Source organism: Rhinolophus sinicus, linkage group LG09 (assembly GCF_036562045.2).
Source record: "Rhinolophus sinicus isolate RSC01 linkage group LG09, ASM3656204v1, whole genome shotgun sequence".
NCBI classification, from domain to species: Eukaryota; Metazoa; Chordata; class Mammalia; order Chiroptera; family Rhinolophidae; genus Rhinolophus; species Rhinolophus sinicus.
This window is the reverse complement of record NC_133758.1, coordinates 4252084-4266866: the sequence shown is the minus strand read 5'-3', so window position 1 is coordinate 4266866 and position 14783 is coordinate 4252084. Positions and strand designations below refer to the sequence as shown.

Here is a 14783-nt window from a genome sequence, read left to right as displayed (position 1 = left end):
CTTCTCCTTTGGCCTTTTCTCACAATTCTAGATACTTCTGCCTCCTGGTCAGCCTCTTCAATTGATTACTTTCCTCCTCATTAATGATACCCAGAAAAGAGCAGGCCACGCGATTTGCATTTTGACCCAGTCAGCTTCCCATGAGACTATTTTCTTTGCGCTGTTTATTGTACTTTCCTAATATAAGCTAATATGGCATAAACTATTTGTGTCAATTATGAAAAATGGCTTATATCGAGTTTAATGAAATAAAACCTTAGGAAGTACAAGGAATTTGGATTCCTCTATACTGCTGTTATTTACTTGATAGTTGAAATGTAAGAATATATATTTTCATTGATCCCTACTACATTTTATGGTGTAGATTTGATAAAAATTGAAGATTTTTTATAATATTAAAATATATTGAGTATATGACCTAAAACATTAGTTAGCCTTTCCATATTTTCATCATTTAAATTAGATAGTAGTTCTCTGTTATCATTAACCAAGACTAATAAGAATATTTAAAAAAAATGCACTCAAAGACATAACCTATGGAATCTGGTAGAGCAATCAGGAGTGAAAACACAAATATCTGCTATCTTATAGCCCGAATGTCTTCAGATTCTAGTCAAAAAAAAAAAAAAAAAAAAAAAAGAGAGAGAGAAGAATGTCTCAGGATTATTTTCTATTGGTTTAAATGTATTAAACATGAATTACTCAGAATTTCCGAAGAACATTCCAAATATATACCTATCCATATGACTCATTATTTGTGAGAACATAACTTTCTAAAATTGCTGTGCTTTGCACAAAAGTCTGGGTGCCACTCTTTGTGGCATTTTAAATGTTTTCTGATAACGGGAACTCTGTAGTCACAGACCTATTGGGAAGAAGCGGGACAGCAAGAGAAGCTTACTGAAGAGAACCTGACAAATACTTGTATACCAGTTTTTAAGATTTAAGCTCAAACGTCCTCAGAAGCTGCTGCATGAGTAACCAAGGCTCTGCAAGAGCTAAACCAAAGACAGATACACGTCATTATTTCCCAGTTGAATAGCGGGAACTGTCGTAGGCAAGGCTACGATGCATATGCAGGAACAAGTAGTCAGAATGTAAAGTCTAACTCCTGTCACTGGGGCAAAACCCAGGGAAGGGACTGTCCGTGATGTCAACAGGTCTGAAGGCACACCTTGCTGTGCTCAGACTGCGGGAAGAAAACCCCAGTGACCAGCGTGAGACGTGCGTCATGCCACACACCGGGAGGACACAGCCAAGCATCTTACGCTCTTGGAAGGACGTGAAGAGCATCTGGAACCGGCTGTTGCGGCTGCCCTCGTCTGCCCACATGCGGATGACCCCCAGCCCGGTGCGCAGCATGACGTCGTTGGCCACTGTGCTGCAGAACTTGGCTCTCAGGTCCTCCACGGAGCTGCTGCCGTCGTACACCGCCACGAAGTTCCTTTTGCACTCATTGGAGTTCTGCATCTCATAGTCCAAGAACCGTAAGTAGATCTATAAAACAACGAAGACACAGTGATTTCCCTGAACGGAAGTAGGAAAGTCATTCAGTAAGTACGGAAGGCGCTTCCTCTTTCTCAGTCTCACAAGACAGTCTTGATTGCAATCAATCTTATTCTTTTCCCCAATGGGTGGCAAGAAGGACAAATGCATGAGTGACTTCCAATTGTGCTTAATGGTTTTTTCCTTCTTCTCCTTCAAATGTTACTATCCTTTCTACATGTAAATGTACCATTTCCCACGGCTGAGTATTTTTACCCAAAGGATCCTTATTTCTTCTCACAACATATGTGGAATCAGGTATTAGTTTCATATGTGTACACTGTTTTATTTTGGTCAGCACAAATGTGCCATAAAGATTCTTGATACATTCCTGTTAAAGTTCCATGACCTCCATTTACTTCCAAAAAAAGTACGGATATAAATAATTTGTGTTACTGTTAAATTTGCGCAAAAGTAATTGCAGTTTAAAAGGTTAAAAATAATGGCAGAAAACTGCAATTACTTTTCACCATCCTGATACCAAAGGAAAACAGAAATGGTATCAAAAGGTAGCCTCTGATTTCAGTTTTTAAAAGTATTTCACATAGTTACACTGCTTCACTTTGGGGGTAGAGCATATTAAAAAAAAAAAAAAAAAAAAAGACAGCTAATCTATGATTATTCTCACCATGATATAGAATCAAACCGTTGAGTTAAGTCCACAGAAATACAAATAAAATTAACATTCAATGAGTAAAACTTATCACACAAATCTACTTTATAGGTCATTTTTAAATACTCCCAACAACTCCATGAAGTTTTATTGTGACACTCAAATGGAAAAACTCAGACTCGGATGGTAGACAGTCTCAGTTAGACAGTAGGGCCCACTACCTCGCTAGCCCCTAATCCTTCCGCTGTATGACACTGCTGCACACATACTGTTTTATGACCAACAGTTACTGTTTGACTCTCTCCCAATGCGCATTGAAAACTCCAAGCCACTAATTCAACCAACGGGAAATCTAAAAAGAAGGCATTTGTCCATTCATCCCTCAATGCAGCAATATCTACCCCAGCCTCTTCCTGTGTCTCAGACGCCATTCAAGGCTCTGTGGTGACAATGGCAAACAAAGACTGAGGACCAGTGCTTAAAATATGCATCCATTCAATCATGGCACAAAGATGCAGTGTCCAACGGTGAGAAGTGACGTGAAGCACAAAACCCACACACTCTGTGAAGGGTGTCTGGACCAGTTGTGGGATAGAAAAGGCATCCCCCACACAGATCTCTGCTAAGTGTTTCACTTTTTTTTTTTAAACATGAATTCCTATAGGCTATTTCCTCTTAAAAGCCCTTCTATTTAATGTCACAGGTATAAACTAAGACTTGCATTAAATTAAAAATTCAACTTATTCATTGCTTTGTATTCCTTTTCTTTAATTATTTCATAATCCGTGAATCTTATAAAACAGTTTTTTTCCCCCAGATCTAGTATGATTGTCGTACATTAAGAAGTTTTATTATTTCAGGTAAAAGACATTTCTCTTTGGCCCTCAGCGCTCGCGCTGAACTGGGCACTAGCCCTTGTTAATTTAATGCTCAGAATAGTTGTTTTCCACCCCCACTGACACCTTTGTGATATTTCAACAGTCTCCCAAATGCTGGGTGCTTTACAGGTACTAACTTTCCAGTTCATCCCCAAATCTGGCCCAGTCAAAGTTATATTTCTAAGAAATATGGTGATGGAAGGAGAACTGACTCTGGGTGGTGAACACATAATGCAATACACAGATGATGTATTATAGAAACTTGAAACCTATGTAATTTTACTGACCATTGTCACCCCAGTAAATTTTAATTTTTAAAAAAGACACAAATCTGATAATCATAATAAAACTCTTTAACTGTCTTCAAAATGGTTATAATGAAACACTTTACAAACCATAAACTGGCAAGTTTTCCTTCTTATCGCTGAACATTGCACCTTTATTTTTGAAATGCCATCCTTTATGTGTATGGCATTAGTTTGACATGAAGTTACCATTCTCCGTTCTCTGTCTACCAACTTCTTCCTGATTTTTCAAGGTCCAGTTCAATGATTACATACCCAGGAAAGAGTGTTCTCAGCTACCAACCACGGCTGAGTTATTCTCTACATGCTCAATGCTAAAATATTATTTTGACATATTTTAAGCTTCAGTTACAGGTTATATGTACCTTCTCTAAACTGTGTGTTCCTGAAAAGCTGGGACAATGGCGTACTTTTTAAATTCTAAGTGTTAAACCATGTATCACATATATTACGCAGTCTATGAAATGTGAATGGACGTACCTTTGAATGACTGACTGATTAAAAATTCTGTATTCTTTTATTGACTTCATTTGTTCAGCACCCATCAAATATTTATTGAGCACCTATATACTAGTGTTTTAAGTGTTACTAACAATGACAATTATACAGAATAGTTGACATTTTGTTATTTGCAATAGGAAACTATATGAGATAATTCTCGAAACAACATATTTATAATATAACTCTAAACTATGACATAAAAGCCAAAGAAAGTGTGCTGTGGGACTATAAGGAACACTTGTTATGACCATTTTAAAATGCAAAATCTTATCACACTACACAGTCTCATATAAAGTTATTTTTTTTTAATTCTCAGACTGATATTCCAGAAAGGAAGTTATAATCTCCAAGAAAACAAGCTTCAGTAAAATTAACAAATAAGCAAGCAGAGCAACACCATTTTCCTAAAAGGGCGAGGAAACATGTTGGCAATAGAGACAGAAATGAGATTCATAGAAAATAGGTACGTCCCTCTGAAATAAATGGGTGCCTTCAATTTTCTCAAAAGAGAAAGTGATTCTCTAAAGGAATATCACTGCACTGAGCCCATCTGCATATCCACCCATGTTTTCTCATTTGATTCTAGAGCGTCTCCATCTTCTCACTAAGAGATGACTGACTTGCATTCTTCCAGGAAGTGCGGTGACTGAGCCCTCCATACCTTCTATATTTAGAGGCCATTCTTGCTATTTATAGAGGAAATGAACAATTTCGGTCACTCGATTTTGTTATTCACTTCTGAAGTATTCAATTATTTTTTAACCTCATCTTTTTTTATTGTTCAAAAAAGACATAAAACATGCCAGTGGGTATTTAGAATTACTGGGTGCAGAGCTGTTACTGCAAATGGCAGTAGCCAGAAAAGTGATCGAGCTTTTCCATACTTGCTCGAGCAGACATCACACAGAAGCCCTCCTGCACTGTGACGGAAATAATATTTCATCGGCTTAAAGCCAGTGCCATGCCAGGGAAGGATGCCATCTGACAATGTTTTTATTTAAGGTAGACAACTACAGAAAGCTCTTTAGTCTCTCTCCTGAAGGAAAGAGAAAATGATCAACAGAATCATATATAACTCCAGTAAAATAGTCAGATTGCAATCTCCTCTCCGTGAATCATTTTGATGCATTCTTCTTTCTAATCAATCACAAAGTTTGAGCTGACAAAATGATCTATTAAGCAAGACTCAGGAGGCTTCAGAACATAGAAGTGATTTCTAGTGACATCTGTCTTCGAATCACACTAATACGGAGGGCAGAATCCCATCTGTATATGTATAGCAAGTAAATCTAGCTAATGATTTACTAAGTAATAGATGTACAAACATTTAATACCAGCCATTCCACCTGGTCCCTCCCTTCCTGTTGCAATGATATGCGGAAGGCAGACATTGTTTGGGACAATTATTTAAGACTTCCCAGAACAGTTTTCTCTGTGATAAATACAAATTAAGAACACCATAGTCTGAGAAAGGCTGTCTGTCCATGCATTCAAAACATTACACTTCGATAAATAGAGCTATGTCCCAAAAAGAGTGTAGCCCATGACTTGCGTGGTTGCTGTTGTATTTGGACCTGGCACTGCCAGGCCTTACCATTTTAGGCAGGATACCCCATGAATTGGAGAGCAGCAGCATTCTCTTATTTTGGAGAAGAAAACCAGAACATCATCCTCTTTTCTGAAATGTTGGAAAAACACAGCCCTACAACAAATCCTGATGTCACAATATCAAAATGATTTTCTGATGTGCATAGACAAGTATCAAATTTTTAAAAAGTCCATCTGAGTAGCCCTCCAAACTCTGATGGGACAAAACTGAGATTCCGTTTAAAAACAGTTGAACTATAGCATTTTCATTGGTAGTTATTAGCCTGTTAAACTGTTCATTTTGTTTACCCAGTTTTTATTTTTATATTTGGTGATGATGAGGCAGATGCAACTGTTAGAGCTCTGACAGCTATCATCATAACCAATTTCAGTTACTAACCTGTGTCTATTGTATTAGTTTTCTCCTCGCTCCATAACACATTACTGCAGATGGAACAGCTTTAAGCAACACCCATTTGTTTATCTGAGTTTTGTGAGTTAGAAGTACTTGCAGGCTGGGCTGTGTTCTCTGTTAAAGGTATATGAGGCTGAAAATCCAACTCTTCACAGTACAAGGACCAAGGTCCCTATTTTCCTGATGACAGTTTCCCAGAGATCACTTTAGCTCTGAGAAAACCTTCTTAGTAGTTCTTCTGACTCTGACATCCCCTTTTCCCACAGCTAGAGCAAACTCTGCTTTTAAAAAGCGTATGCGATGAGATTAGGCTCACCTGGGATAAACTCTCTTTTAATTAACTCAGAGTCAACTGATTGGTAACCTTAATAACATCAGCAAAATCCCTTTTGCCAGGACTTTAACATAATCAAGTGTGCGCTATTTTCTCTTATTCACAGTCCCAGGGACTGGGCTGGAAATCTTGGGTTTCAGCTTTCAGATTCTGCTTACAACATTGAAGTTCATCATATAATTAACTTTAACACAACTTTTGCTATTTACTATATTTGTTCAATGTTTCTGTTTATTTTTATCCTCATTTTATTCAAAACATTTTTAACATTCAAAACATATTAAAAATTAATTTGAAGTTTTAAAAGACGTGTAATTACTAAAAGGTAGAGTTTTATTCTCCCAAGACCTAAAATCATTACATTATCTTCATTTGTACACAATTGTAAGTCTTGTTGACTTATCTCTTTTCCTTTTTTAAATTTGAAAATTTCTCCAAATAGCGTGGTTGGTGAAATTATAGCGGCCTGGCAGTCAGGAGATGGAGACCATGCGTCAGCATTGCTACTAACTGACCAACTATTCAGGCAGGCACTGATTACAGACTCATCAAGTTTTGATCTTATAAACGGTTTAGTATTATCTATGCCAAAAATATACTTGACTTTTTAATTATTATACAACACCCCTGCTAAATTCTGCTTGGACTCCTCTGATGGACTCTCCTTTGATCTTTGGGCAGCTCCACTATAAAACCAAAAACCAAATAACTCTATTGAATCAGAAGGTATTTCTCCATTTTCAAGCATTCAAATAAATTTCAGTTCTTAAAACCCTGCAGATTCGCCTTATCTTCTTATTCCTCTGTCATATGGCAGCCCTTCAAGTATTTGCTACCACTTCCCTTTCTCTAGATATACTTCAGTTTGATTTTGCATGAGTTTTAACTGAATGGCAAACACTTTGTTTGGCACTGATAAATAAACCCAAGCTTCGCGGAGCTAACGTTCCAGTAGTTACCATGATTGGGGCATCCGACATTCCTTTCTGGTGGTTCTTTCCTGGATCAGATCCAGAGCTAGATGCGATGCTACCCTTCCACCATCCGTGCTCTGGATACCAAGTCGCTGCATACAGAGGCCCGCTCCTCCATCGCATGGTGAACCCTCAGAGAACACGTTCTCCTCACCCAGCTCATTCATCTGTCATCTGAGCTAATGAGTAACAGATTTCCACAGTTCTTTCTGACTCTGGTATTCCAAATTCTAAGAAATCTGGATTACTCACATTCTGATTAAAGACGACCATCTGTATTGCTATTCTCAAATAAAGCAGATATCAGGTATTATATTTTTAAGTGGTCAAGAGGCTGAGAAGCAGCACATACTTGATATAAATTTTAACAGAACCCAAATAAGCTGGTTAGCACGTTGACCGTGCAATATGTTTCAGTCACCAGTTATCATCCAAATATTCACCAGGAGCCAGTTGACGTTTAAATTGGGCTTTGATAATCTATTCTCATAAGCTGCTAGGAACTCCATAAAAATAGAAAGCCCACATAGGCTGTCATCTGCAGTTCTTGCTTTTCTCCGCAGTTACTCAAAGCCAGTTTCTATCCTCTAACCTTTCATTTGACAGAGAAAACCTGTCACAATAGAGCCGTCTTTGTTTGGCTCAGCATGTGGCTTCCCCATTGGGTCACAGAATGCCAAATTCTGTAACAGACAGGTACACTAGGGATCGTTGTTCTGTGATTGTACAAAAGACCAGCTGGAAGAAAACTGTGTGTGTTTACACTCCCATAAAAACCCTCTTTTTTGAACAGGGACAGTGACAAAGACGTGGGCTATGACAAAAAGGTGCGGATCACATGTTTCCTGTGTTCTTTTTTAACTTTTATTCACAGAGTAGAAGGAAAGTAATAGCACCTGAATGTGATGCCCACAGATTACGTAAGAGAGCATAATAAAACGCAACTGGCTCCCTTACAATCTCTGCAGTGAGTTGAGCTGGACGGCACCAATAGCCTTTGATTTTTTTGAAAGGAGGAATCATTGTCTTTTTCATGCAATTGATTTTTTTCAAAAATCTGTTCAGATGCAAGGAGATCTGTGAGTGGTAAAGCTGGGACCCGGACGACGGTCTCGGAGCCTTAGTACTAGAAGTTCAGAGAACGTGTGTGACACTTCCAAATTATGGACATCAAGAGAAGGAAGACACACATATTTCCTGAAACGCCAACTTCCTCAACAATGACTCTTATTTCCCCTCATCCCAAATATCCAGCCACCAAACACTACTGTTTCTGTGAATACTATTCCCCTCATCTGCGGCCCATCATAAGCGAGCGTCAGCCCCCGGGGTCATGGCCAGGACCGCCTAGTGGGGCCTCTGCTTGCACTGTTAACCCCTCTGTCCGCATTCACAGGGAAAACTATTGTCCAGAATGCAGATGTGTCCCCATCATTGCCCTGCCTCACACTCTTGCCCGTGTCACTGATGCTGTCCCAGGTCCAGCTCACCACTGCCCCCACCCCGGCCTTAGCACAGCTTCACTTGACATCCCAGAGATACATGATGTTGGAAGCCCTACACAGTGTCTTCCACACATGATTTTAGGTAGAAAAAGCAAAGCAACTGCAGGTGACACTCAGGCATTTGTGTAATTATACTTAGAACCATAGCTGATGAGTAACGTTTCAATCCTTTCCTCGGAGGAGGAGAGCTGCATTACAGTCTCTTCTGCAAGTTCACAAATGATCTTCAGCACCTTCTCCATGTTATTTATGACATGAAAGTTACACTGAACTGGGGAAGACAAGTTGCATTTCAAAACCCAAATGAAATGACAGCTTGTGGTCGCACTCTATCGGACTAAGCACGTCCATGTGCTTGAAAGCAATACACGCTACTGACACTTCCCCACTTGACTGTCCAGTCTGGGTTTCACCTTAAGACTGACCTTGGATCGTGGAGGCGCTCGGATGTACCACTTGCAATCAACAGCCTCGCTAGCAGAAGCTTTGCCTTCCTTCATGATTTGTATAGATTCCACAATTCCTTCAGGACCGCCCATCTCAAACTCACACACTGAATAACAAAATGCCAAACAAACACAAAAATGGAGCTTGAATAATAAACCAAAAGTATATATCATAGCAGAAAACAAAGGCTTCTGAACGTGATCAAATATCTATTTTACCAACCTGGTAATGGTTTCAAAACTCCAAGGTCCTTAAAGTCAGGATCTTAAAAATTGAGAAAAAGACAATTAGTCTTAGTGATGGTGAGTCACATACCATTGGATGATTCAGGACTCTGCCTACAACTCCACATTAGGGGTAATCAAATGGTTAAGTAAAAACTGCATGATAATGTTAAGACTGAAATGTTAATTTATATAGCATAGTGTTACGACTACAGAGTTTTTATCACTACAAAATAAGCCATTTTTTTAAAAAACCTTCTAATGCCGTTCTTTCACCTCGTCATCAAATAAGAATCTTATTCATTTTCTATCTCCATAACTGGACAATAGACGTTTTTGTAAAATATATCCATAGGCAATTCAGGGCTTGAGTGAACCTCCATCTAGTCTAGATACAATTATTTTGTTTGATTTAAAAGATCCTGTAAGTTGTTGACACACAATTTTCAAATGAAATATCAGAAGCACAAATTTAAGATGTAAAAGCCATCTCCTCTCCCTGGTGGATGACACTGTCCCCTCAATCTGACATCTGTCCATCTCTGCACATTAATGCCGAAGAAGCTTGATTTTTAATGAGCCTCAGAAGAGTCCAAAAATGATGGTCTCCTTTCCATTTCCTGGGATTGATTTTGAGACAGGCATGCGGCCCATGTGATACAGAGGTGATCCTGTTGGAGGGCTTCCTGCAATAATAAATGGAGACAAAGCATGCAGTTTCCCCTGCTCGTGTTGTGTCATGTCTGCACTGGACCCTTGGGATGCTGACTGGTGCTGATGTGAGAAGTGCCACCTGGTGTAATGAGCAGAATGGAAACCTGGAGATCTGAGTCTTTCCATTATCCCGGGGGCGAGGGTTTAACCAATTCTGCCATTGCCCCCTTCTCGGCTTTTTGCTTTTGAAGCAATGCACGTCCTTATAGTCTTAGTTCCTCTGAATTGGACTTTCTTTTATTTATGGGTGACCTATGATGTGTCTTGGAGAGGCATGGTATACAATTTAAAAGATGATTGTGAAATTTAGTTTCATTTTACTACCATGGTAGTTATAATTTTAAAAGCTTATATAGTTATAAATATTTAATACGTACTGTAGACAAGAAAATAACTGTTTTGTATAGAGTTACTCAGATTGGTTGTCACCACGAGGCAGTTTTATTGATATTGAAGAGACCCATTTCATTCGTGTCCTTATTTTTACATCTAGCTTGCCCACCTCAGTTATCCAGACTCCTTGTGATTTATCACGTCCTTTTTACTATATTGCATAATGCTTACTAATAGCCATTACTTCTACTCACTATCTCCCTCTTGATTAGAATGTTTCAGCCGGGCACGGCTGTTACTGATTCTTGTGGAAATGTAGCTGGTATTCTATTTTCTAGTTGAAGGCTAACATTCATCATTTTTATAACTCATGCCAGACAACGTTGAGAGAAATGCCAGTTCTGGGAATTGAAAATTTATTTTTATCTTTGTATTAATGGTGAGAGTGCTGATAGTTAAAAAAAAAAAAAAAAAACTTTAGGAAAAAATCGTTTCTGCAATTCCATTTGAATTAGCCACCAGCAATGTCACCATTACCATAATAGATGACCTGCAAAAACAAACAGAAATGAACAACACAATAATTTTTAAAAAGAGCCTATGCTACCTTAAAAATATTAAGATCGATGTATTGCCCCGGGTTGTCCAAGGGCAACGGCAAGTTATTTTGCAGAAGCACAATAAAGTTGACTTAGTAAGTTGTCTTCTACACTAGATCTCCCCAAATCTACTCTCCACTAAGCAACCTGAATAAATTTGTAAAGCTATAAATCTAATCCTAATACCTGCCTTTCCATTACCCTTAGAATCAAACCACAACTCGTTTTCATGGGTCATGCCGCCCTGTGGGTTCTTGCCCCTGGCCCCGAGCTCCTCTCTCTGCTCAGCTCTGCTTTCTACACTCAAAACACACTGGCCCTTCCTCTGTCTGCAGCATTCCAGGCTGTTCCAGCCTCAGCACTTTGAACCTGAACTGTACTCTATCTGCAATGTCTTCCCCCAGGTCTTTCCAGAGCTGGGTCTCCTCATTCCTCAGTTCTCGGCTCAGATGTTACATTCTCAAATACAATATTTTCATTCTTCCTGGATGGTCCTCTTTACAGTAATAGTGTCCCTAACTTTCTTTTCTCCCTTTACGGTTTCTTTTTATTACAAATGCTGCTACTTGTTCACTTTGTATTGACCTTATGCTCCACTAGACTGAAAGACTCACTTTCTTCACCACCATTCACCTGTCTATAGCTCTCGTCAGATAAAAGAATGAAACTGATATTTCAAAGAGGTCTCTTACTTATGGAAGTGAGAAATCTACTCCAAATCAAATGGGAAAGGTGTACACAAGAGATGGACATATGACAAAAACTACCATTTCTTCAGCTTTATATGTGTTAATAGCTTGCCTTATTGTGATTTAGGCAGAAAAATGACTTTCTAGTATTGTTACTGTAACAGTTTTATTGCAACAGTATTTTGAGACAAATAATTATTTGGAAATTATTGAATATTTTAAATGTAGACATAATTAGTTCTTCAAAAGCTAAGAACTCTCCATTATCGTGTGTGCTTTCTCCAGCCAATAGGATAACTCACCCATTAAAATTCTTCAGCAGCTTTTAGACTTCTAGATTGAAAGATACAACAAATATTTTTGGATTTTAAAGAGCTTAGTTCTTTTTCTTTAATGATTGATCTCAAAATGATTCCACAACTGAACTAGTGAGACAATACCATTCAAAAATGTTCTGTTGCATAACACACAGTAAGTTAATGCTTCATATCCATAAAGCCTGGGGAATAATAGAGTTTATTATACTTTGGTTTCTTATTTAGAAATTTGTTTATTTTCTTTGGAGTAAATCCTCACTTCCATGAGTCAGAGAACTCTGCTATGCCAGTTTCTTTATAGCATCTTTAGATGTTAAACAGTGGAGTTGGGTTAAGAAAACAAGTCTTCCAATTTTCCTTTTAAAAGTCTGCAATGCATCTTTAAATATAAATATATATGTGTATATATATATATATATATATATATATATATATGTGTGTGTGTATATACTTTTTAATTTCGTTTATGATGAAATAAATGTTAATATAATAATTGTATAAGTATATAATAACATGTTCCATAATGATATAAAATAGCTATTTTTATTATTTTTTATTTAGGAAAGTCTTATAAAAACAACATTGCAAAAACAAAACAAAAATAAATAAAGCTAAAAATGGTTTGTTGCCCTTCTCAAAGTAAAATGACAAAGTCACTGAACTATCTTACAAAGGTATGGTATTTCATTGGCTGGACAAGCCACACACAAGGCCTGAGAAACTAATCAAGTGACACACAGCTGTCATTGCTGAATGGCTACTGCATGGAAAGTCAGTTAAAAAAAAAAATCAGGACACTGCTGCTTTCCAACCATCCAGTAACTCGCCATTAACCAAAAGACAGTTAGTATTTTGTCTTCAGAACTTTACTTTTGTCTAACAAGCAGGCACCTGAACAGGCATGACCGAGCTTGCTCATTTGGCTTGAATTCATCCAGTTTCAACATGAACCAATCATCAAAGACCTTCTCTTGTGTAGATGCTTGGCAACAGATGCAACTAATGATGAAACTGTCAAATCAGCGGGTAATATTGGAATCCCATGACTTATCCTGGCATATCTGGCTGGCATTTGCATTGATGGTGCAAAGGTGGTGGTGAAGACTCGGGACAATGGCACAAACCTTAGCTGTTAATAGTCTTATATAATTTATCCACATGTGTGCAGGGGGTAAAAACTATTTTACTTAAAAGTCTCCTTGATCTAGCACTGAGATTTACCAAATTTTCAAAATTTAAGATTTTGAGTACCTGTCTTTTGTTCAGGATGAACATAGTGAATCTGTTGACTTAAAGGAAAACAACTGACATACAATGTTGGCTGCAAATGATACAATTCAAGCTTCAAGCAAAGAAAAATGTATCCATCACTGTGTATCTGACAGCTTCTCAATACTTACGTATTTTTAAGTGTGATTGTTGATATGAACAAATACGATTTTTGATATTAAATAGTGAAATGTGTCAACATTTGGAAGATATGTATAACAGCGATCCAATAACTGTCAACTAGTAATGTATGATGTTCAACAGCCATACCTGGGTAACAGAGGCATTTGAAGAGCCAAACATATTGACAGACGTTAATGTAACAGAATATAACAATTCACTGATAAGAGTTTCCCATTCCTCATTGTAACTAACCTTTATGAAACTATCACTTGTTGAGGTTTGAGGTAGTATCCATCTGAAAAGGCTACAAAAATACCTTTCTCTTTTCCAACTACATGTTGCCCTGAGGCTGAATTTTCTTCATATGCTTCATCCGTAAGAACACAATACAACAGATTTAATGCAGAAGCAGATGCAAGAATCTAGTTGTCTTCTAATAAGCCAGACATTAGATTTACAAAAATGTGAAACAATTCTCTAGTCAGTATGTCAATATTTATTAATTAATATTTAATATTAATCAATGTTTTTAAAATATGCTTTTTATGCTAACACATAATTGGCTTATTAGTGTAATTTTTCTATGTATTAATCAAGATATTTAAAATTGTATCAGTTTAAATGCATACCATAATAAATATTGAATGGAATAGCTACATAAATCAAAGCACTCTGAGTTCTTTGGTATTTTGTAAAAGCGGATAAGGGTTTTGAAATAGTTCAGAACTTCCGCCCTAACCAACCCAGTCTTTGTATTATGGGTAAATGCCTTATTGCAACAAAACTCTAAATTATAATATATTAACTAGGCTTGTGCAATGCATTTATTTCATATTTCAAAGAAATTTCCACAATGCTAGCCATATTGTAGATGGACTTTCAGTAAATTACCACTTATCTGATTAGACTATGACCGAGTCAAATCAGATGCATCGTCATATTACAAATGAACAAAATGGGGGTTCAACAACTCTAGAAAAATGCAAGTTTTGACCTATAATCTCTATAACTTTGAACAAATCACGAAGTATTTCTGAAACATTTTTTTTCTTTTTTTTTTCTTTTTTTTTGCTAAAAGGAGGATGTTGTTGGTTTAGGCTTTTACACCTCAAGTATGCCATTATATCATAGAACACAGTGATATTCCCAGAATAACAGTTTATGGAAAAATCTAATTGCCTGACTTGGCCATGTAACTTGTATACTTACAAAACCCTCTGATTATAGAAATCAACTTTGATCCTTTGATATGTTTACAATACACAGCTCAGCTACCTGACAGGCTAGTCTTAGAGAAAGCTAATCAACATTTTCCTCAAATTTCCACAATCTTACGTGTCTCAAATTATATCATGAGTTCCATAATGTCTCCACTTCTCACCTCTACCTACTTTTGAAAGCCCTTAATATC

At 37.5% G+C, this 14783-nt stretch overlaps 1 protein-coding gene across 7 annotated transcripts in view; it reads right to left on the bottom strand.

The window, feature by feature from the left end:
- NETO1 (neuropilin and tolloid like 1) overlaps window positions 1-14783 on the bottom strand; it is a 77669-nt gene that overhangs the window by 17964 nt on the left and 44922 nt on the right. For 5 of the 7 annotated variants that reach the window (XR_012498689.1, XR_012498690.1, XM_074339843.1 and 2 more), the window contains exons 5-7: window positions 9327-9368; window positions 9083-9210; window positions 1269-1497 (exon numbers count right to left, since the gene is read on the bottom strand). Coding sequence is in view for 4 of the 7 variants with exons in the window: in XM_074339843.1 (XP_074195944.1) it covers window positions 1269-1497; window positions 9083-9210; window positions 9327-9368 (399 nt within the window). In the remaining 3 variants the exon portion in view is untranslated. Of the gene's footprint in view, window positions 1-1268; window positions 1498-9082; window positions 9248-9326; window positions 9369-14783 lie in introns of those variants that run through there. The other 2 variants (XR_012498691.1, XM_074339846.1) reach the window with 2 other exon arrangements.